Below are 25,524 nucleotides of genomic sequence, written 5' to 3'. Positions count from 1 at the left end.
ATGTACGAGACCATGCTCAAAATTTCCAAAAGGGTGGAAATAATGTATGAATCTATACAGAAAGAGACAGAGGAAAAGGAGAGATTGCAGCTTCAGTTGTGAGCCACGGAAGAGGCCCTAAAGAATTGAAGCACAACAAACAAAATCTTCAAACAGAGAACGTTGAATTAAAGATGCTTCTACATGAAGAGAAAGAGGAGAAACATAGTTTGCTATGATAGTTGCAAGCAAAGGACGAGGCCTTGGAAAAGCTGCAGCGTGACGCATTCGAGGTAAAAAGTAGTTCTCCAAATTCATGTATATTTCCTGATGATGATTTCGTTGTTTTTGAAAATCATACCACAAGAATTGGCTCCAAACTGTTGAAGAAAATGGGGTATGAAGGAAAAGGCTTTGGTGTTAATGGCCAAGGCATTGTCAACCCCATCAAAGTGGAGGAATTACCCCGTTAGATAGGACTTGGGTATGTTAGAAAGAAAGTTGGGGAATGCGCAGAGACAGCTAGCGAACCACCAAAAACATATGATGAGCAGCTCTCATCAGTTCTTTCCAAATAGATAGAGGAGGTAAAAGATGTTGATTTCCTTTCAGTTTCATTGTCACATAGTATGATTTCTTTTGGAGATTTGGAGATCCCAATTACCGAGACAAACATGAGGCTCCTTACAAGGACAAGGCACGAGGAGGAAGGAAAACTTGGTGTTAATAACCAAGGCATAACTCGACCATTGGAGGTTATGCAAAGACCTCAATTTACAGGCTCGAGATACACCAAAGGAGAATGCTCGAAGGTGTCAGATTCTTTCGAGACATTGTCGAAATGGTGGAGGAAAGAGAATGATGGGAAAACATCCCCATTATCCCATGGTAGTTTCCATTGCAAGGAAAGAGCTGAGGCAAGCTCTCATCGTCATAATGATATCAAAAACGGCAAGGAAAGGTATAACCACTTTCAACATTTGAATGTTCATTTCGATTATAATCATGTTGTTAATGATGAACATAAAACATGGCATTAAAAAACATGTACCTTTTGTGGATTACATAACCATATATTTTCTAAGTGTTGGAAAAGAATGGCAGCACACAAAAGGATGAGGCGTGAAAGACCCTCTCAACAGCAGGTAAAGAAACATGTTAAACAAATATGGAGGGAGAAGACCTATTACAGTCATTATGATAGAAATGGCCATCAAAGAGCCACTTGTTGGAGGCTCCATCTAGAGCAGTGCCTTAAAGACAAAGCATAGGTGCATGAACCAGGTGAAACAATTGTTCGACAAGCAAAATCGCCACAAGGAGGCGACCCATTCACATTGATAAGTGAAAAATGGTTTCTAGATATGTTAGCGTTTCATGGTCGTACTTTTGTAAATCATTTGTTGCATTTTAAAATGTAAAAGTGATGATGTGTTTTCCATCACTTGTTCAGCAATAATGATGTCTGGTATTATTTTCAGTTGCATGATAAACTGTGAAAGTGATGTCATGTTTCCATCACTTGTCAAAGCAAATAGTGTTTGGCCTTATCTTTGTAAATCATGTGTTGCAGTGATGGTGTGTTTTCCATCACCTGTTGGAGCAACAATGATTTGTTGGCCTTGTTTTCGTAGCTAGGGTACAGTGTCCATCTTGAAGTAAACTTGACCACCGAGTAGGTGTTATAAATTCATGGCAAGTGTGGGATGCTTGGGTCATTAGTTGGTCATGAAAGTCAAGCATGTAATTTGTGAAACATTGCACTAGAGGTTGTGAGGTTGCAAGTGTCGGCTCATCGCTTAAGGCTTCAAAGAACAAAGGTGAAGGAGATGGAAGTGAGACCTTACAGGACGCTTGTGATGCAGACAAGGTACAAAAAAGTTGCAGATTGTTTTTCACGCCTTTGGAGGAACAGAAGCTCCTCAGTGGGGAGGATTGATCCAAGTGGCTCCAGAGACACACATAAGACAAAGAGTGCTTATGAAATCTTGAAAATCAAAATGATCAAAATGCTTTCAAACTAGGACCAGAGCGTAGATCTTTTCGTCTTGATCGTGGTGGTGTGAACAGTTTGTCAAACCGAGTCCATATGCAAAAGTTAGGAGCAGTCAAAGTTCAGGTTGACTTTGTTGACTGGGCAGGCTTAAGGAGGCCGCAATTTGGACAAAATCTGGCCACCGGATTTCGGCCAACCTGGGACAGATTCCGGGCAAATTTGCAACCTATTTAATTCGTCTCCTTCGGTCATTTTTCGAATTTTCAAAAATGACTATGTTGCTTAAAAGAAACAAAAAGATATATAATTTGGGGTGGCGGGCCACCAACCTCGCCACCCCTCATATCCCATAAACAAAAAAATATATTAAAAAAAGGGCGGGCGTCGATGACCCCACCACCCTCGGACCCACTTAACAGAATGCCAAGAGGGGTGCACGGCCATGACCTTGCCACCTCGGAGCCTCATGTGATAAACATGTTATATGGTGGGGCGCAGGCTGTCAACCCCGTCGCTCCTCCACACCACTTAACAGAAACCGACAGAAGATGGGGGCATGGGCCACCAAAATAGTGGACCTGCCGCCTATAATTCAAAATAATAAAACTGTTGAGTGTTATTTCAGGATGGGCGGGATTTGATCCCCCGACCCCTCCTCAACAACTTTCCAACTTTTACCATTACACCAACCAAACCACATGGGAATATCTGCCCATATTTTTTATAAAAACCCAGTTTTCTCAGTGCGCCCAAGGAGATGGAGGAACTAGGAGAGGGCACAAAAAACGAGGTAGATTCATTTTTTATTAATTTTATGCAGGTGGAACCATGACTGAGCAAAATTTCGAGGAGGGTGAAATTTTCGCAGTGTCCAAATTGGACGAATTTTATGTCAATCTTACACCTCTCAGCAACATGAACCTGATGGCGCAGTCAGTTTCTTGATCTGAATAGAAAATTTGCAGAGGACCCGGAGGAGGGAATCTTTGAGGAATCTAGGGGGATCTAAAAAAATTCCTTGAGCCCTAGATTCACACTTTCTTAAAATTCAGAAATTTGACAGTTGATTTTGCGCTATTCGACGCCAAAAATCTGATGGTGTGTTCATATTTTCCATTTTCTCATTCTATTTTTTGGCCACTTTTCTAAGTGGAGTGCAGGTGTCAGCATTCAGTGTGCGTGCAGTCATTCCATGAGATTCGATGCAACGAGGGTGATGATATGGCCAGCTTCAGCAGTTTGACATCTGCTTCTTTAGATGGCCCCAGGATGTGAGGTATATATAGTGTGTTCATGTAATATTTTTGCGATGCATTGTGTTGCACAGATCCCTGTTTGATGTTTGATGTGCGATCTTGTTTATTACGTGTTTTCATGATTCCTGCTTGATGTGATGTGGAATCGCCTATGTGATGTACTTGTTGTCATGATACGTCATGTTATGTTTTGAGATCCATTTGTTGTATGTTGATGGGATACTCATGGTGTCGCCATGTATGTTTGCATTGAGATACCTTTTATGCCATGTTGACGGGATGCTCATCATGCATGAGTTTGTGTCATACTGATATCAGTCCTTTTGACTGAGAGTTCATGTAGCAGAACATCTCTTAGAGCCACTCTTGCATGAGGGCATTTTTCTTTGTATGATAACAACATCACCTCTATGTACATCATCACTATTGGCAGCACTTAATGCAGCGGGCTACACCATCTTGACGCCGGGGCCCGGAGACATAGTCCCTCTTAGACGAACTCCATTATCAACAGCTTATGTTTTCATGTGTTGATGACTGACATGTTCCTCTTCTTTACAGCATACACATGTATTCATTTATGTTCTTTTAAAAAATGAAATTTAACACATCACGAAAGTAAAAGGTCTTGGAAGGGTCCTTTGACACACCTGGACCTGGATAAATTTTAATTTGTAAATTTTGGTCTTCTTATGCTTGCCGAAGATGGGCTTGACATGTCACTTGGTGTTGCATTTTGTGGTGTGCTTGGAGAAGCAGTTTCTTGGCTTCGTGAAACTATCCTATTATTTGTTGATGGTGTTGCTTGGTGCCTGTTTTGTTGTGCTTGAATACGTTTAGAAGGAGTCATTGTTGAGGAATTATTCGTTGTTGTTAATTCCTCTTTGTCCTCATGTGGTATACATGTTTTGACATTGACCGTCTTTTCTAAACTTCCATCCCATGCTTCCTCTTCTATAAATTGCACATCTCTGCTGATTATGACCTTCTTGGTTAATGGATTGTAGAGTTTGTATGCCTTGGATTCATTAATGTATCCAACGAATATACATTTCTCCCCCTTCTTGTCCAACTTTTTCCTTAACTCATCCAGGACATGTGCATACGCCACACATCCAAAAACTCTCATGTGGGTGACACTATGCTTTCTTCCACTCCATGCCTCTTCAAGAACTATGTTTTGGATGCTTTTGGCTGGACATCTATTCAAGATATATGTTGCACAAGCGACAGCTTCAGCCCAATAATCATTTGGCAAATGCTTTGCCTTCATCATACTCCTTGCCATTTCCATAATGGCAATATTCTTCCTTTCTACCACACCATTTTGTTGAGGTGTATAACTTGTTGTAAATTGCTTTTGAATTCCATGCTCCCTGCAAAATCGAAGGAAATCATTTAAGATGTATTCTCCACCTCTGTCAGTACTGACGACTTTGATGTAGTTTCCACGTTTCTTCTCAACAAGACCTTTGTGTTGGCGAGAGCGTTCAAACACTTCACTTTTATGTTCAGGAGATAGACCCATGTTTTCCTTGTGTAGTCATCTATGATGGTCAATACATAATGGCTTCCACCAATTGATGGTGTCTGCATTGGTCCACATAAATTTCAATGGACAATCTCCAATGATGCCTTTGCCCTTACTGACTTTCCTACTGTAAATGTCTCTCTATGTTGCTTGCCCAAGATACATCCTTCACATAGGCTATTTGGTTTCTCTATGAGTTGCAAACCCTTCACCATGTCTTTCTTATGCAGCAAATTCAGACCCCTGATAACCAGTTTTTATCTTTTACCTCTGTTTGAAAGTTTACTTGTGCGACAGCTGCCTCTTTTCTTCCATTCTCTTGTGAGTTCATTGAGAGTTGTGATTGTGCACCTTCTTTCTAGAAATCTGATTTTAATTTAGGGGAAATATTTTATTGTTTGTCATCTAAACCTTTGCAATCAGTTGTCTACTTGGAGTCCTATCCAAAATTGTGCACACATCATTTTTGAAGAAGACATTGTAGCCCTTTTGCATGAGCTATCCAATGCTTATGAGGTTATGCTTCAGACCGGGGACAAAGTAAACATCTAAGATGTACTTCTTCTCCCCCTTCTTTGTTAGGATATTAAATCTACCTTTTCCCATGATAGATACTTTGATATCAGTCCCTAATGTCACTTTAGATTTCACACATTCATCTAGATTGGAAAACATTTCTATGTTTCCTGACATGTGGTTGCTACACCCTGAATCTAGATACCATATATCGCTTTCTTTTTCTTGTGCTACATTACAAGCTAGAAACATGCTATCATGGTTCTGATTTTCTATTGTGAAATTTACACTTGGTTTGTTACTAATGTCATATTGCTTCTTTCTACATTTATTTTCATAATGATCATACTTCTTACAATAATGACATTGAACTTGAGATTTATCATACCGTTGACCTTGTGCTTGATTTTCGCTTAGGCCTTGACTTGGATTTTGATTGCTGCCTCTTCCACTTGAGCTTGAAGGGCTTCTTCTTCCACCTCTGTGTGGGCTTCTTCCTCTTCCTCTAGCATATGATCTCGCTCTACCTCTACCTTGACCAAATGAAACTTGTGTCTTGAAGGCATGCTCCAATGAGGAGCTTGTTGCTCTATTCAGTCTATTTTCATGAGAAATCAGTGATGCATTAAGCTCATCCACTGAGAACTGTGAGAGATCCTTTGTCTCTTCTATGGCCACAATAATGACATCAAACCTTGCTGGAAGAATTCTCAAAACTTTCTCAACTATTCTTCTTTCCTCAAGTGTCTCACCATGAGACCTGATTGGAGTAACCAGCTCGCTTACATGTGTAAAAAATGAGTCTACATTCTCAGACTCTTTCATACAAAGTGTTTCAAAGTCTCTTCTCAACATTTGCAGCTTTGTTGTCTTGACTTTTTCCATGCCTTGGTAGGTTGTCTGGAGGGTGTCCCATCCTTGCTTGGACTTCGTTGTTGTTGCAACCCTTGGGAAAGTACTTTCATGTACTACTTCGAAAATATATAATAGGGCTTTTGAATCCTTCTTCCTGTTGGCCCTTAACAAATCTATTTCTTATTGAGATAAGGCATTGGATCCTGCTTCATTTGCTGGTTCTTGAAAACCATTTTCCACCAAATCCCAAATGTCTTGAGAAGAAAATAGGGTCTTCATTGTAGTAGCCCAATAATCATAATTTTTGCCATTAAACTGAGTATTTGAGGATTAGTCAAGCTTGTGCTTGATGTTTCCATTTCTGAGCGTAAGAAAAGAAAACTTTCTACCTGCTAGTAAATATGCTAAAAACAATCTTCCTTAAAAATAATTTTAACTGATAGTAAAAAAACTTGTTTTTACACTAATAGATTTTAACCTGCTCTGATACCACGTTGAAAAATTGAATTGAATTTACGCAAAGAGGCAGAGTAAAATTATTTCGTGAAGCTTGGCTCGATTTCACGAAATTGTGGGGCTAGATTTCGCGTAGCTACATAGAGACTTAAAAACACAATATTCACTCACGACAAAAAAAAACGAAGTAAAACAGAGTAAGTTTGGAGCAGCACAATAATAACTTAGGATGGAATTCTAAAACATGAAAATACATTCACATGAGACTGCGGCTCATTCACCAAGTAAAAACAAGGTTTAGAGAGATTTTCACTTCACGCGGAATAAAACAAAGTAAAACACAAAAATTGTTGTTTTCACACGCCCACCAAAATTTTCTCCACCATTTTCTCCTCAGAGACTCTCCCTCTTCTTTTTTCGCTTTCTTACTTGCAAAATGACTTTTAAATGTTTCTTTATTTCAACATACAATTTTTTTTAAATTAATGCATGAGAGAGCAAATAATAAATACATTGTTGTTGTTGAGTGTGATTAGAATCAAGCAGGTGTTTTTGGAGTGTGGGCTATAGTCGCGAAATGAATGCTTGCCCATATCTATTTACCAAAATACATTAAATGCCTTAAATTCTTTGTCGCGTTTCAGAATGGTTCGCGTGGTACTTTTGTTCTGGCTTCAGTCTTTCCATCTTCAAACCGAGACACAACCTACAAAAATACTTCTGAAAAGTATGGTTGCTATCAGGGTGTTTAACGCAGTGGTTGGGATTAATATTTCCAACATCCCAAGCATTGAGAGATTCATGGAAACATACAAGATGGATTTCCTACTGCTTTGAATCGCTTACTTGTTTTTGGGTTTCCGACCATTGTTGAACACAAGGCCTCGTCATTAGTCTTGAGTACTGCCAATGTTGTTTCTTAATGAGTACAATTTTTTTTCTTCCCTCAATGAATTCCCTGAAGCTTAATATGGTGGTGGTGGATCAATTATACCTCACACTTTCAGACCTTTTTCTATAAGAGTAAGAATTTACTTGTTATTGCAAATCCTAAAGTTCTATGATGATCTTCAACTAATTTGGTATTGTTGGAAAGACATGTATGGTGTTATGTTGGAGAATTTTATCAAGATGGGTGAGTTGTATAAAAGGATCAAAGGTTGAAATGTTGATTAAGCTCCGGAGGGAGGACCAAATCCTATGGTTGCCGACCTACACCAATATTATTTACAAAGTGAATTCATATATAATTTTAAATGGCCACTAGAAACTATTACAAGGCAATGCTAGAAGTGATGAAGATTTTGATCAAATATATTAAAATATCTTTAATGGTAAGTGATGAGATCAAATTTAGCATGAACAATTTGTTCTGTTTTTTTCTATCCAAAGAACTTATGAATACCTGGAATGATATTTAGGTTTGGGTATTAGGATTCTCAATTGCATTATAAAACAAAATAAGTCACCTTAGTGTAGAATTTCCCACTTCAGATCACCTGATAATGCAGTTTACTAAATCAATATACTAGATCTACTTCTACAAACAAACTTGCGGAAGATAATCAATTTTGAGCATGATCAATTTAGAACACATATAACAGAAAATGAGAATTCAATCACACATGAACACAGAAGAATAATCTAGGGAAAGCCTCAACTAAAAACCCCTCTATCTGTATGATCAAACAAGTGGAAACATATCAAAGATTACACAAAGCTTTAGCTCACAAGCTATCCAGCTCTCAGTACAATCCCTCAATACAACTCATAGACTGAATAGACACAGCATATGCCTTCCTTCAATCCTCCAAGCCTCCTATTTCCTTGCGCAATTTCTCATGGGGTCCAGAAGCTACCACCTGTGTGAAATTACATCACACACACTCTTTGACCTCTGATCTAACTGTGCAATCCTAAAGGAATGAATTCCTTCTGCATGCAAGAGATATCCTCATGGGAATATTCCTACAACTAATAGTACACTGTCCCATCATCTAATCTCAACTGGGTCTCTGACTGAACTTACATGCATGAGTTATTTATGAGAGAATATTCAGTTTTCTGAAGTACACTAGTTACATGCATGCATGCATTAACTAACTGAACTCACAATTAGTTCCTCTAACTGTTGGAAGTAATCTAATTGGACTTAACTCAGTTAACTGAGCTAACTAATTACAACTCAAAATTAGAACTCAACCTTATCTCCTTAATTGATGGATTACTTCCTCAATCAAAGGGATAACTGTTGCATGTCTCCACATAGACTTCATGTTTGATTTTCTCCAACTAATTAACTCAGAATGAATTAATTAATTTTTTTCAAACAACTATTAAGATCAAATTTTAATTTTAATTCTCAATTTTAGTTTAGGGACTAAGTAAAATTGGAATGTATCTCGAACTGCTATTTATAGAAATGCTAATTTTAGCACTTCTAGATTTAGCATTTCTTGTTTGTATTTTCAACACTTAGAACACACCCTATATGTTAAGGTGGTAAGAAAATTCAAAGAAGAAAGATACAAATGAAAAGCTAACAGAACAGATTCAACCCCTAAATTCTGAAGCAACACTTATAATAGGATTAGAGAAATTCTTCTGAGTTGTGGGGTAAATTGTTCTCCATTGTGAGTTCTATCAAAGAGGATTGAGTCAATTTTGGGTTTTATTTATTTATTTTACTGCTACCAATTGCAATCGTTTACATCTCCTTTTGTTCCGGAAGAAGATTTATAAATGTTATAGGGCCTTATTCATGAAGCACACTCATATTGAAGAGGCTTTTTTAGATGTGCTACACTCCTCAATTTGTCTCTAACTATAGCTAGGGTTTTGTTTCTCTTAGGGTAACGAGTAAATAGGAAGAGGTCAGCTCGTAAGTCCATCATGTTCTTCATGTATGTTTTTGCTTTGTGCAATATTTTTGTATGTTGTCAACATTGTTTTACATGCGTAAATAAATTTGAATTGTATGGCTGAAAGCAAGTAATGATAGTCATCTACAGAATGTGAACTCACTTTCAACCGGATATTTAATCACTTTGACCCCACTTGCGGATTCGATTGGTAGTGTTTTGAAGACAGGACCATTTTGGCTCCATTTTCTACCCAAAGAGTGTTTGATGGTGAGTTGGCCTCTTTGGACCAAGAGGATATCTACATATGGACCGTCACTCTGAGCTATACAAAACAAGAAACACACCTAGTAGTGCGATTTTGGTTAGCTGAATCTAGATTTTGTGAAGATAGGGAAGTCCCATTCACTCTCAACTATACAAAACATGAAGAGGTTGATCCTGCGACAGTATTGTCTTCCATGAGAAGAATATATTGATAAATGCATTTCTAGCGCAATTAAAGCCATATTGATAAATACATTTTTAGCAAAATAAAAGTGACATTGTTGAGATTCATGACAGTGGTTGAAAACAACGAATCAAAGATGATTTATCTCAACAATGCCAAAAAAAACTTCAATATAATTATAATAATATTTTATTTGAAAGTTAAAAAATAAAATAAATTAGCATTTATGTTTTGTTTATATAAAAAGTTTATTTTAATTTGATTATGTTCTTTATTTCATGTTTAATCAATTTTGTGAATATAAATTCGATGACTTTGTGTAATGTACAAATTCAAATCTAATGCTAACACATAAGTGCTTTTAGGGTAGTCCCTTCCTCTAGATTGATTATCGGTTTAATCAATTTTGTGAATATAAATTCGATGACTTTGTGTAATGTCCCAATTCAAATCTAATGCTAACACATCTTTTAGGGTAGTCCCTTCCTCTAGATTGATTATCGGTTTAATCACTTTTGTGAATATAAATTCGAGTGAATTTTTGTAATGTCCAAATTCAAATCTAACGCTAACACTTCAGTACTTTTAGCGTTGTCCCTTCCTCTGGATTGATTATCTTACTCTATAGCGGTGATATCGGCTATAACAAAAAAAAAATACATTGACATGAACGAACAAATTTTATAATATGATGAAGCCACATATTTTATAATGTTATATGGTAACTTCTATGTTCCGAATCAACTCCACTACCTCCTCCATATAATGATATGGATGTCTTTATTAGCTGACCAACGAACCTGACATCCGTAGGCAAGCTCCAGGTCTAGGTAGCGAAATCAGAAACTTAGGAACTTATTGTACATTTCATGTGTGGTTACAAAGGCACAGTTTCAACGACGGTTCTTGTCACCAAATTCTTTATTTCAATACTGGCAACACTGAAGCCATCTCTGTATTTGTAACCGTAATGAAAGACTCTACAAATGTCAAAAGCAGGCTTCTTGTAAGAGATGGGAACACCGTTGCTGTCGGGTCTAAGTAACTCCCAATTCAGTTCCTTGGTTAAGTTATCGACCATAGCATTGACTTGATTGACAGCATCTTCCTCTGTTGTTCCAGGATGGTCTTTCATATAACACGATACGGACGAAGCTTCTTCTCCACGCGCCCTGTCAGCCTGCATTCACCATGCCACTGTCACTATAATATGTATCCCAATTCTAAATTATTGCATAACATATCCCATTTCATTTGTTTTGACATAAAAGGTTATGGGGATTACCTTGTAGCATTGAGTGTCACCTTTGAGTCGAAGGATGGCACATATCAAATCATTGAACTTCGATGGAAAGTCAATTTCCTGCAGGATGCGAGGTGGAAGAGGAAACCCCAACGTCAGCATGGGTTCGAGCGTGGTTATGCGAGAGCCGAAGCTGACTTTCCCATTCTCCAGGTACTCGTCGAACGTGGGAAGATAACCACTGGAAATCCACTTGGCTTCTTGCATATAAGCATCAATAAAAGCCTCCCACTGGACAGGCACAAGAACAAGCAAAACAAAATTAACTGATCATCACTCACTGAAATCATTCCCCTAAATATTTGTATATGTATGCTTTATTATTGTTCATACAGATTTTCTAGCATAGCTGACTGTATCCCGGCCTTGAATCTTCTGGGCCTCTCGTGCCATTTCGTTGATGTGGTCGTAAACGGCCATGTACACTCCTTTCATATAATCTGGAAGACACTCTATCGACGACGGATCCCATCTAATCATTATAAACACAATTTTTAGCCATGTCGGTTTCTGTATGCAAAGGTAATATTCGTTCACTCGATTAGTAGTATACATTTTCTTAATTTCACCGTAAAGTTATTTAAATTAGAGAAGTTGGCTATATGTGTTCCATGAGCGCGATTGCAGATTTCCCGAATATTCGGGGAATCCGCAATCGACTGAAGGATGTGTGTGGGGATGGATGTTAGTTATATATATATATGAAAGAACAACAAAAGTCAAAGAGCCTTAAGGTTACACTGTAAAATAGGTTTCCCTAGGTAAGTGCAATTATCACCTCTTAAATGCTGCAGTTAAGAGTTCGAGCTCCTCCATTGTTCCGAAGGTGTCGTAGATATCGTCCAGAACCGTGATCATATGACATATTTTACCAAATCCTAGTCGAAACGCAGAATGTTTAGGATCATTTGCAATGCAAGCTGCTAAAGTGTAGTATTCAACGTGACGATGCCGCGAGAATGTTATTTCAGGGAATCCATAATCTTTCCACCATCTACACATATAAACTTCAGGTATTTACATTCTTGAATTTTTCAAGACTCAAATCCAATTAATTTGCAAACGATATGCAATGACAGCTCATCACCTCGAGAGAGATTGTAACTCTCTCTTTACTAGAGAGTGAAAAATGTTGAATTCCAGTTTTGCAAGCTCTAACAGTTTCGCCTTGATCAAATATGGCGTCCTAAACCAAAAATTGCGTCAGCAATCAATTGAAAATTTTACATGGATACTAAATTATGAAAATACAGATTTCCAGGAAGACAAACAACGTCACATGGCCTGGCCGAGCTGTGTGTGTTCATGTATTAACATATATTCAGAGTCATCCATCTTCAGCTTAGACCTTATAGTAAGATTTTGAATTTCTCTCCGAGTAGTATTTGTGCATTCAACTACAGAAAAACAAAATCAAAAACAAAAAAGGCATTGTTGACTTTATGATATGGAAATAAAATTGATGAGCCTACTCAAATGTAGTGTCCTCTCCAAATACGTCGATGTACATTCTTGTTTCCATCCTTGGCAGATTTGTGTGCCAACCAAATTCCAGAAGATACTCTATCTGCGATCCACAAATTTGAAACTATAAAATACACATCGCAACAAATAATGAAATATTATGCTAAGTGGTATCGTATTACCGTCTCACCTCTTGTGAAAGACCGGAGGGCGGAATCTTTTGTAGGGCATCTTTTAAATACATTGTAGAGAAGATTTCAGCCTCCTCCATAATTTTTTCGCCAGGAAAGGCAATGAGAGATGCCCGAAATAAATTGATGACATCTCTTATATCTCCCTCTGTTTGAATGGCAGAGCAAGTAAATTGCCCCTTCTCGTTTTTGAAGTGATCCAGAACATCTGGTATCAATGTATAAAGTAATATCAGGCAACGTCTCCACGTAAATGTTAGTTATAACGAAAAGTTGAAAGAGTAATTAATTAATGAAACCCTGACATACGTGAAGACACTGTGTATCCGTGTAGTCGGAGAGTTCGAAGACCCAAGGCAGTTGAGTTGAGATCAGTCACACCACTTTCTCTGCCACGTCCAATGCCTTTTTCGGTCCAATAACTGCGGGGCAAATAATTTTCTTGTTTCAATCGTGTGTATTCCATATATAAGCATAGATTAAAACTGATTATAATGATATGGGGACAGACCTGTAAACATGATCCAGAGCAGAATTTATCTCGTGTTTGAAATGCCTATCGATTCCCAACCGTTCAACGCTATCGACCATCCAGAGGCGGTGATGGAGGTCACTGAGGGGACTGGTGGATACTCCATCCTCCACTGACATTAAATCGAAGATATTTTTTACTTCCCCTATAAGTCTATCAGCGCGCTCACGGTAAGAAGGTGCCTGAATCATATACAATAAATTAGAGCAGAAAATTAATTCATGAACTAATTGTAAACGAGAAAAGGAATACGCAGAAGAAGAAATTCAGATGAAGGTAGTTAAGGACCTCATAGGAAGTGGAGAGAGAGGCTATGGAATCATCGTCCCAAAGGTTGGAATGATGACCAGCTATGCGTCTTGGTACCCCGTCCTCATTAGAAACGGAGGTGGTCGAACTCATACTCATAGAAGGTGCTATGGATTTCCCTCCCCTGCACATTCCAAGATTTGGGACTGTGCTATGGATAGCTTTCAGCTCATGACTAAAACCGAACAACGTTTTGCACAGACACAGTTTGGAATCCAACGGGACAGCAGAAACCAGAGCCATTTACGTTGGCTTATATGTTATGATACGTTTTGGCCTACATAGACGGCTCAGGAAACGAACTCAAATTTATGCGGGTGAACCCTTCTCGTATTTCCCATATATAGAGCTTCAGGATGGATTGCTAACACACTTCAATCTTAAAACAACCAGAGCTGTCCAAAAACCAAAGTATTCTGATGTACGTTCATGTCACACATTTCAATGAATATATTGCTAGACTTTAAAGTCAATACATGAATGATTAAAATAGGATGACGAAGTCCAAAAACCAAAGTATTCTGATGTACGTTCATGTCACACATTTCAATGAATATATTGCTAGACTTTAAAGTCAATACATGAATGATTAAAATAGGATGACGAAGTCAATAAATATATTATTATCGCAGGCTTAAAAAGTCATAGATATATTATTAAGATAATGGAAAAACATAAATAAACTTAATGTTATTATATTTTAAGAAGTCATTACCTATATTAATAAAAGTCTTAAAATGTCAATAAATATATTATGAATGTAGTTTTAAGAAATAAATAAATATACTATTTAAAAATTTAATAAATATGTTATTTAACTTATATTTAAATAATTAATAAATTTATTATTGAAATAAATTAATAAATAATTTCTAATAATAATTATATAACCAAATTAATATATAAATGATTGAAATAGATAAAAAAATAAAACAATGGATCTTACTTATTTTGATTGATGGACTTTTTTCATTTTCTAGTCACAACATTTGTAATTACCAGTTTAGATTTATCTTCACTCTCGATTTATAAGGGGCGAGAGCGATCAAATTTCTCAAGGTGCAACCCTCTTTTTTAGTGCAAAACTTGAGAAAAGGTTTGCACCTCTAGATATTTGATACCTCTCAGAGCTTGATAAATTCGGAGTTAGGATTGATCTAGGAAAATCTATCGAAGATATGATTAATTTTATCAATAACATGAAAATACATCTAATATTTATATTATCTTTCTAAATATGCTAAATATGTCTGAGATTAATCTCGTCATTTTAATTTTAAATTTGCTTAGTTACTTGTGTTTGTTGTCATTATAAATATTGTTAATAACTTTAATGACGAAAAATGCTGAAATAAAAATTTTGAATGCAAAGTGACAATGTAATCGTATTGAATGATAGAAAATATCAATAATAAGAATGTAGTCATTACAAAATATTCATTGTGATCAATCTCAAACTATTTTATTCTATTATTCTTATTTTCAACCTTGTTAGTTGTGTCATTTTTTCATATCGATTATATGAAAAGGACACTTGAAATCATAAATAACTCAAGCTATTGTAGTAAACGTCATACCTTGTCTCTCTTCCTCTACAATATTAATAGGTTAAATTACTATAGCACAAAAATAATGTATATTGCCAATAAGTTTTTGTGCTTACACTGAAATCAATGCACATGGTTAATACAATCACTTTAAAATTAATGTACCATTATGCATCCAATTACATCAAATCAAAATTCAACATTTACACTGAAATCAATGCATCTAATGCAAGAAATTAAATAAGATTAGAAAACAACTTCTAAACTGAAATCAATGCATCTAATGCAAGAAATCAAATAGGATTGAGATCAACATCTACACTCAAATCAATGCAACTAGTGAGGGTATGCAAATAGGACTAGATACCAACATCGACACTGAAATCAATGCATTTAGTGCAAGAAATCAAATAGGATTAGAAATCATCTACATTTAAATCAATGAATCTAATGCAAGCAATCAAATATAATTAGAAATCAACATCTACATTGAAATCAATGCATCTAGTGAAAACAATGGAATAGGATTAGAAATCACCATCTACATTGAAATCAATGTATTTAGTGCAAACAATCAAATAGGATTATAAATGATCCACATTGAAATCAATGCATCCAATGCAAACAATCAAATATCATTAGAAATCATCATCTACACTAAAATCAATGCATCTAGTGCAAGGAATCAAATAGGATTAGAAACCACTATCTACACTGAAATCAATGTATCCAATGTAATAAATATTCTTCCCTCTCCCCCCTCCATGTATATCTATATCTCCCTCCATCTCTCCTTTGTCTCTCTATCTCACCCCCCAAACACACACACTCTCTCACTCCATATATATCAATCTCTCTGTCCGTCCCTCTCTTTCTTCTTCCCTCTCTTCACCTTCCATCAATATCTCTATCTCCCTTTGAATCTCTCTATCACCCTCAAAACATATGCTCTCTTCCCCAATATATCTATCTATCCCTACATCCTCCTCTCCCTCTCTCTCTCTCTCTCTTCCCCTTCTCTCCCTCTCCCTTGCTTATATCTCTCTTTCCTCTTGCTCTCCTCTCCCTCTCTCTCCATCTTCCTTAGCACCCCCCTCTCCTTCTCCACCTTTCTCTCTCTATGTCTTTCTTCTTACCTTCCTCTCTCTCCCCCTCCAAACCCATATCTCTCTCTCTCTCTCTCTCTCTCTCCAACTATGTTACTATATTCCTCCCTCTCTCCTTCGCTCCCCCCTTCTCTTCAACTCTCCTTCTTTGTCTCTTTAGCTGACCCCCAAACATACGCACTCTTTCTCCATATCTCCCTTTTCACTCCCTCTCTCTCTCCACTTCTCACTTTCTATGTTTTTATTCTTCCCTCCCTCTCCCCTTCTCCAACTCTATCTCTTTCCCCTCCTTGTCTCCCCCTCCAACTCCATCTCTTTATCCCTTATCTCCTCCTCTCTCCCTCCCTCTATCCTCCTCTCTCTCATCATTCCCCTCTCTTACTTTGTCTCCTACATCCCTCTATCTTCCCCCATCACTCTCTCTCTCTCTCTCTCTCTTCCCTCCAATGCTCTCTCTCTCTCTCTCTCTCTCTCTCTCTCTCTCTCTCTCTCTCCAATCCTCTCTCTTCCCCCATTACTCTTCTCCTGTCTCTTATTCTTCCTCCCTTTTCCTTTCTCTCTGTTTCCCTCTTTCTCCCCACATCACACTCTCTCTCTCTATCTCTTTTCCTTCCAATCATCTCTCTCTCTCTCTCTCTCTCTCTCTCTCTCTCTCTATGTTACTGCATCCCTCCCTCTCTCCTTATCTCTCCTTCTCTCCCATCTTCTCTTCATCTCTACTTTTTTGTCTCTTTATCTCACCCCTAAATATACACACACTATCTCCATCTCTCCCTTGTCGCTCCCTCTCTCTCTCTCTCTCTCTCTCCAGTTCTCACTCTCTACATATTTCTTCTTCCTTCCCTCTCTCCCTCTCCAACTCCATCTCTCTATCCCTCCCTCTCCCCTACTCTCTCTCAAGCCATCTCTCTCATCCTTCTTCTTTCATCCTTCATCTCTCCCTTTCCCTCCTACCTCCCTCTCTCTTCCCCCATCTCTCTCTCTCTCTCCGCCCTCCACTCCTCTCACTATCTCCCTCCCTCTCTCTCATCCCTCCATCTATATGTCTCCATCTCCCTCTCTTACCCTTCTCTACCTCTCTCACTCGTCTCCCTCTCTATCTTTCTTGATTCTTCTTCTCCCCTCTCCTTCAAATTTTCTCCACCTCTCCATTGTTAGCCTTGCTATCACTCTATATCTTTGTTCTTCCCTCCCATATATATATATATATATATATATATATATAGATATATAGATATATATATACAGAGAGAGAGATATATTAATATATATTATACTATAAAAAATTTAATATTGCATTATTCCAAAGTTATTAAATATAATAATAATAATATTATAATACATTAATATCAATATTAGATTTAATAATAATAATAATAATATAATATTAATATTTTAATATTAATATTACGGTGAATAATGTTTTTTTGCATGGTATTAATAATAATTTGGCCCATGGTAATCCGCACATAGGCTTCACCTAAATAATTTCTTTTTTTTTTAGTTTTCGTAGACCTCTTTATATTTTAGATTTATATTGCATTTATACATAATAATAATTAGATTGATTTTGAAATAGGGGCGACATCTACCTCTCTCACTCGTCTCCCTCTTTATCTTTCTTGATTCCTCTTCTCCCCTCTCCTTCGAATTTTCTCCACCTGTCCACTCTCAGCCTCCCTATCTCCTACCTCTATCACTCTATCTCTTTGTTCCTCCCTCCAATATATATATATATATATATATATATATAGTTAATATATATCATGTTATACTAATATATATTATAATATAACAAATTTAATATTGCATTATTCCAAAGTTATTAAATTTAGTAATATTAATATTTTAATATTAATATTACGTTTAATAATGTTTTTTCTTTTTTTCATGGTATTAATAATAATTTGGCCCATAGGCTTCACCTAAATATATATTTTTTTAAGTTTTTCGTAGACCTCTTTATATTTAAATTTATATTGTGTTTATACATAATAATAATTAGATTGATTTTTAAATAGGTGCGACATTAGATTAAAAATGTTAAATGTTAAACATTATGTGTTAAATGTTTACATTTAGATGAGATCTACCTAAAGCATTACATGTTAAATGTTTACGTGAGATGAGGTCACCCATTACATGTTAAATGAGTCATTTAACGAGGCGGAGTAATTGCCCGGAGGGCTAAAAGTGGCCAGAATCCCGGTAAAAAAATTTCAAAAAATCTTGTAGATGCAGTGTTTGAATCGTGTTTTTGATAGTGGAAATGGATTTAGCACCATCAAAGACGTTTAAGAAACCTAAAATTTTGAAGTTTAACAACTATAACTTGGATTTACAAAAATCCTTGCTGGTTTTTCCCTAAATATGACCAGAATTTCCATAACTTTCCGAGCAACTCCTCCGCTCGTTAGACTACGCGCATGTTAAATGTTTACATTTACGTGAGATCTACCCCATTACATGTTAAATGTTAATGTTTAGATCTACCCCATTACAGGTTAAATGTTAATGTTTACCTAATGTTAAATGTTTACATTTACGTGAGATCTATCCCATTACATGTTAAATGTTAACGTTTAGGTATGTTAAATGTTTACGTTTACATGAGATGTACCCCATTACATATTAAATATTAACGTTTACGTAAAATGTACCACAGAATCGTAAAACACCTCTCAACACAATTAACAAAATTAATAAAAATATTATTATAAATTTAAAATATTTATAAGAATAAAAAAATTAATATTAATACTATTAAAATAAATTAAAAAATAATTTTTAAGGATAATAACACCATCAAAATTAATAAATAGTTTATTAAAATAACTCTATATCGATGATATGTTAATCATAATTATATAACCAAAATCAAGAAATACGTTTTTTAAAGATAACTCTAAAAATAAAACAGTTAACCATTTTTTATTGAATTTTTTTATTTTCCCACTTTCATCGATAATATAAATTATTTTAATGGTAAATCTAAAAACGCAGAGAATGATATGCATCCCATGCTTCGTTCTTGATTCTTTTACTTGTCGTGACGCGCTGTCATATTTATAGGTATAGATCCGCCTTTTTGTCGTTCTTGCCATTTGACGTACTCATGCTTCTCGTGAAGTGCTGGCATATTCACGGACTAGAGTGCAAATACATTTGTCCATGCCTAAAACGTTTGAAATTAAAATCAAAGCCAAGCAGTCTGAAAATGAAGCATTGAAATTTCTCTCAAAAACACTCGAATACACTAGCAGCAGGTACGAAATCTCAACCCTAAACGAAATCCAATCACTCGCATTCAACAAAAATACGAATACCAATGTTAACAAGGCATTGATGCACTTAAAGTAACTCATTCATTTGTATCTCATCCATGGTCAATAAACTAAAATAGAACATTAAAAAAGTAAGTACTCCAATGTTACAAAATAAAGTAAACGTAATATCAAATATCAATAATATTACGTAAATATTAACAAGGCGGTATAGTTAGTGTTTCTTGCTACTTAGTTTAATTATAGTTAAATTATGTTGAAAAATTAATAATGACATATAATTTTATATTAATGAGTATTATCATTAACATAGCAAGAGAATTTATGGATGCATTATAATAAGAATTCTATTCGTAGATAGTTAGTGTTTCTTGGGACTTAGTTTAATTATAGTTAAGTTATGTTGAAAACCTAATAATGACATATAACTTTATATTAATAAACATTACCATTAAAATAGCAAGAGAATTTATGGTTGCATTATAATAAGAATTTTATTTGTAGATGGTTTTCTTGATAAACTTTAAGTTTTTTATGATTATAATTTATTGTACACTTTCTTTGACTCACTACAAATGGTTTTCCACACACAATAATATATCTTTGAAATTTTGTTTTTTTTTCATTATTAAATGTTGTTTATAGAAATGAGGTTAAATTTGATAGATAGTTATGTGCATTAAAAGAATTGAGTTTTTCATTAAAATTACATGAATTTAATGATATTCAATATTTATTTTACTTTGCCTAATGTTTTATATTTTTTTTTTTTGATGAATATTAAATAATCTATATTAATTTATTCTAATGTTAAAACATATATAATTATTTTCGAATTATATTTCAAATCAAATATAAAATTTGTGCAAGTAAAGAAGAGTGGCCACTAAGGTATATGTATCAAATAACAAGTAGAATGATTGGGGTTCCCAATCATTCTTTCTTTCCAGCCATAAGAGATCAACTCAATTTACTAATATTATATTTTTATGTGTGTGAGGGAGAATAAAGTTTATATCAAATGATTATTATCTACGACATCTAAGTTTATTTCCACAAATTTAATTAAATTACTACTTCAATTAAATATTTATATAATAAAAATTTGTAAACATGAAAACATATTTTTTATAAGCATAAATTAAATGCTTTTCTATCTAAAAGTTTCTATATTTTATAATCCTCATTTTATTTATTACAAATAAACCCATCTAATTTATTCATTGTAAAGAAACATAATAGACTAAAAATAATAATTTATATAATACATTCAATTTCTTACTTTGTAACATAGATTTGTAAAAGCCCAAACACCTCGTCTTTGTGAATGAAAATAGACTATGTTATAATTAAATATAAAAAATGAATGATATCATATTTAGAATAGTCACAAACCACTTAAATTATAATTACAATTCCATTGATACTATTTTGAATGAGAAAAAAAAAACTAAATTTTCATAATTTTAATAAAATAAAATAATTTTAATACATATTTTTTAAATACAATATTATTATTTAAATATTACAAAATTAAAGTTAATTTATCAATTAATTAATTAAAGAAATCCATTCCTAAATATTCCTAAATTATATACATATAAAATGTTAAATATTTTGAATTTCAAATGATTAAACATATTATTAAGCAAAGTTTAAAATGTAAAGTAATCAAATTTATGAACATTTTGAACCAATGTCAAACCCATGAAACAAAAGGGATTTTAACTCTTTTTTATTTTTATAGTAAGGATTTTGACTCTTCTTGATTTTTATGGTAACAAAGTCTTTCACAAACTTTTTAATTATTTTTAATGAATTTGAAAAAAAAATCCCTTGGAAATTAAAAAATCTTTCTGATTAACCAATAGCAATTAACAATTATATTTATAGGAAAGATTTGGTTCACAGGGTCATGCGTAGCAATAAGGGTTAGTCTAACCCTTAAGACTATTTATTAGCAGTAAATTCCTTAAGAGATAAGGATAATAAATAGTCGTAAAAATACGAAGTAGTCTGAGAACTTTTAGAAATTAGGGAAAAAATGAAAAAAAACAAAACATTTTCCAGTCTACTCTCCCGCTGATATGATTTCGTCCTTAGTCCATGTGAACCCTTCATCCCATCCCATCCCATACCATACATACATCAAGGATTTGAATTTTAATTTTGAAATTGGGTGCACTTGTTATTCTATTACTTGACCACCGCTAGAAATTCTCCTAAGGACCTGTATGAGCGTCCCCACCTATGGCACCCAGCTTCAAACCACTTGCCCATATCAACCCTAGGTCACATCACACATACATTAAGATCTTCAATATGCCATTTACTAATAAATGTGAATAATTAATTGGCCATCGAAGGATCGACTCTCTCTGACTTCCATTCATGTTTCGCTTGTAGGTCATGCAACTATTTCGAACTTGTTAGATTTTTAATATTTAAAACTAAAAAAATATAGCTTTCGCAGATTTTTACTTGAAAGGGAAAGCCAGGAGATAGAAGCTTGGCGGTGAACTCGCATTGCAACAGATTTACGAATGAAAACCAACAGAGCGCAGCCATTGGTTCAATGCATTATTAATTTGGAAAAAACAGAATGAACTGTATCCAAATATCAATCAAACCAGTATTGCTATTTGTAACCAGGAAGTTGCTCACAGAAATTGAACTTTTCTGGCAGGAATTTGCTCATAGAAATTGACCCTTTTAGTGTTTGGAATTTTTCTGCTAAAATTCCAAAAACAAAATCATAGAACAGAAAACAATGCTCTGTTTTTCCACACACAGAATCTTAACATAGCGGAACAACAAAAAAAATGTTTCTAGAACACAGAGCTTTACCCACACACACACATAAAACTTGTATTCATTAAAATATTGTTGTTACAAAAGATTGTTCCTCTTAACAGAGGGATTCACCAAGAACTTCGAGTTCCATACAAAAAAATCTCTCTCACCAGAAAATTTCTTTGTCTCAGCTTGCATTACATTCACACGCTGCTGCATTAAAAAAAACTTCTGTCTCTGCTGGAGAGTTCAACACACTGCTGTGTGGAAATTACACATAGATTTCTCTCACGCTGCTACGTGTTCCTTTTTGCATATTCAAAACTATACATACGCACTGTTGTGCCTCTCTTTACAATTACATATTCAACAGAAAAAATACATTACATTTATATGACAACCAAAAGAAAATTACTTTACGTTTTCACTTGCCATGCTGCCGTAAAATAAAAAACAATAAAATTTAAATGGTTTTACCAACTTTTACTTGTGCCCATACTCCCGCTGATAGAAAATAATAGAATTAAAATCTTTACCAAAACTTACCAACCCACAGTAAATTACATTTACTGTTTTACTGACAAACTGGCGGTAAATGAAGCTTTTACTTCACGTCAAATTCATTTGCTGCAGGCCTGTACTTCAACCTTTAAAATATGCGATTTGTGATTTGATCACATCGCGAAATCGCGTTTGGCGGAACGAAAAAATGGAGCACAAACATATGGCGCGATCTGCGATATGCGATCAGATCGCATTGCACCATCGCAATCGGAGAAATCAAGTGAACACACGGAGGCTCCAAGCTTGCATGCGATTTGCGACCTGCGATCTCATCACATTGCAAGGGTAAAATAATGTTGCAGTTGAAATTATTATTTCAACACTCCCCTTTAATTTCAACTGCTGGATTTTCAATCATACCCAGACGTTTCCTTAAAAACTCAAAACTTTTCTGGTCCAATGGCTTGGTCAGAATATCTGCAACCTGTTCCTGAGTCCTGCAATGCTGTAAAATGATTTCTCCATTGTTCACCAATTCTCTGATGTAGTGAAACTTTGTATCAATGTGTTTCGTTCGTTTGTGAAACACAGAATTCTTGGACAGCGCAATAGCTGAACTATTGTCACAAAAAATCACCGTTGTTGTTGCCTGCTCTTCGCATAGACTTCTTAACGATCTCCTCATCCAAACCACTTGACACGCTGCTGCTGTAGCTGCCACGTACTCTGCTTCTGCTGTAGACAACGCTACAATGGGCTGTTTCTTAGAAGCCCATGAAATTGCTGCTGAACCCATGTGAAATAGATAACCGGATGTGCTTTTCCGATCATCCACACTTCCAGCCCAATCACTATCGGTGTAGCCAACTAAATCTGAACTTTCTGAAAAGGTATATAAAATGCCAAATCTTTTTGTACCTTTGACATACCTTAATATTCTTTTTGCTGCCTGCCAATGTGCTTCTTTTGGCCTCTCCATGAATCTGGAAATCAAACTAACAACAAACATTATATCTGGCCTAGTTGCAGTCGAATACATTAGGCTGCCAATTATGCTCTTGTACAAACTAGGATCAAAATCCTTGCTGCTGTCCTATTTGTTGAGTTTTAATCCCATTACTGTGGGAGTGATTGCTGCCTTGCACTCTTGCATATTAAATATTTCCAACACCTCATTAAAATATTTTGCTTGTGAGATGAAAATCCCATTTTCATTTTGATCTACTTCCATTCCTAAGAAGTATTTCAGCAAACCCATGTCAGTCATCTCAAATTCTTCTTTCATGACTGATTTGAAATTTTTAATGAGGTAGTCATCATTACCTGTAAAAATCACATCATCAACATACAACACTACAATTAAAATTTTACCATCCTTTTCTTTGATGTAAACGGTGGGTTCTCCCTCACACTTTGCAAATTCATTTTCCAGTAGATAGGAATCTATCCTACTGTACCATGCTCTTGGTGCTTGCTTCAGCCCATAAAGAGCTTTCTTCAATCTGCACACTTTGTGCTCTTGGCCTTTCTTCTCATAGCCTAGAGGTTGCTCAATGTAAACCTCTTCCATTAATACTCCATTCAAGAATGCTGACTTCACGTCCATTTGGTAAACTTTCCACTTTTTTTGTGCTGCTATGGACAGCACTGCTCTCACGGTTTCCATTCTAGCAACCGGTGCAAAAGTTTCCTCATAGTCTCTCCCATACTGCTGCTTATATCCTTTGACAACCAGCCTTGCCTTGTGTCTTTCTATCTTGCCTTCAGCATTACTCTTGGTCTTATAGACCCATTTAACTCCAATGACTTCTTTTCCTTTTGGTAGCTCAACAAAATCCCATGTCTTGTTTCTTTCTATGGCATTTATCTCCTCATCCATAGCTTCTATCCATTTCTCATATTTAATTGCATCCTCGAAATGAATAGGGTCATCAACATGACAATACAAAGAAAACAAGGAATTCATTCCTTCATCATAAATATCACTTAAATTTCTGAATTTCTTACCTCTTTCATTTGGTGTGCAAGTGCTTGAAGAAGCACTTGAATTTCCTCCTTGTGGTGTGCTTGGAGAAGCACTCTCATTTCTCCTCAAGGGTGTCCCTTGCTGTCCTTGTGTTGGCACTGCTGTTTGGGGATGTGTTTCAGCCAACTATTCATCATCTTCATCACGAGACAAAGAGTTTTTAACATTAACTGTTTTCTCTATGCTTCCATCCCAAGCTTCCTCCTCAATGAACTGAACATCTCTGCTCACAAAAAACTTCTTGGTAGATGGGATATACAACCTGTAAGCTTTGGATTCCTCACTGTATCCAATGAAGATACATTTCTCCCCTTTGCTGTCCAACTTCCTCCTTAACTGATCGGGAATGTGTGCATAAGCCACACATCCAAAAACTTTCATGTGGGTGACTCCTTGCTTTCTCCCACTCCATGCTTCTTCCGGCACTTTGTTCATCACTGCTTTTGTTGGGCATCTATTCAAAATATATACTGCACAATGTACAGCTTCAGCCCAATAATCATTTGGCACATGCTTTTCCTTCAACATGCTCCTTGCCATATCCATGATTGTTCTATTCTTCCT

The 25,524-nt window shown here is 35.6% G+C and overlaps 1 protein-coding gene across 1 annotated transcript; it reads right to left on the bottom strand.

The window, feature by feature from the left end:
* Positions 1 to 10,562: 10,562 nt before the first annotated feature.
* On the bottom strand, positions 10,563 to 14,034 carry LOC149145810 ((+)-alpha-pinene synthase, chloroplastic). Its single transcript, XM_089446203.1, has 10 exons — positions 13,680 to 14,034; positions 13,371 to 13,573; positions 13,169 to 13,281; positions 12,859 to 13,067; positions 12,677 to 12,771; positions 12,292 to 12,390; positions 11,983 to 12,198; positions 11,538 to 11,676; positions 11,187 to 11,435; positions 10,563 to 11,081 (listed from the first exon to the last, which is right to left on the bottom strand). The coding sequence occupies exons 1-10, from the start codon at positions 13,941 to 13,943 to the stop codon at positions 10,779 to 10,781; spliced, it is 1,890 nt and encodes a 629-aa protein (XP_089302329.1). The 5' UTR covers positions 13,944 to 14,034; the 3' UTR covers positions 10,563 to 10,778.
* Positions 14,035 to 25,524: the final 11,490 nt, after the last annotated feature.

Source organism: Pinus tabuliformis, chromosome X (genome assembly GCF_031772625.1).
Source record: "Pinus tabuliformis cultivar Carrire ecotype Pingquan chromosome X, CPIR1, whole genome shotgun sequence".
NCBI lineage: Eukaryota > Viridiplantae > Streptophyta > Pinopsida > Pinales > Pinaceae > Pinus > Pinus tabuliformis.
This window is presented reverse-complemented; position numbering and strand designations above follow the sequence as displayed.

What these genes read in the sequence shown, in the direction of transcription:
- LOC149145810 (XM_089446203.1), bottom strand. Translation starts at nt 13,943, where the DNA reads ATGGCTCTGGTTTCTGCTGTCCCGTTGGATTCCAAACTGTGTCTGTGC. An exon ending in CCTCCGGTCTTTCACAAGAG is followed by an intron (nt 12,772 to 12,858) that starts GTGAGACGGTAA and finishes TGTGGATCGCAG; the next exon opens with ATAGAGTATCTTCTGGAATT. An exon ending in GGAGAGGACACTACATTTGA is followed by an intron (nt 12,391 to 12,676) that starts GTAGGCTCATCA and finishes TTTTTGGTTTAG; the next exon opens with GACGCCATATTTGATCAAGG.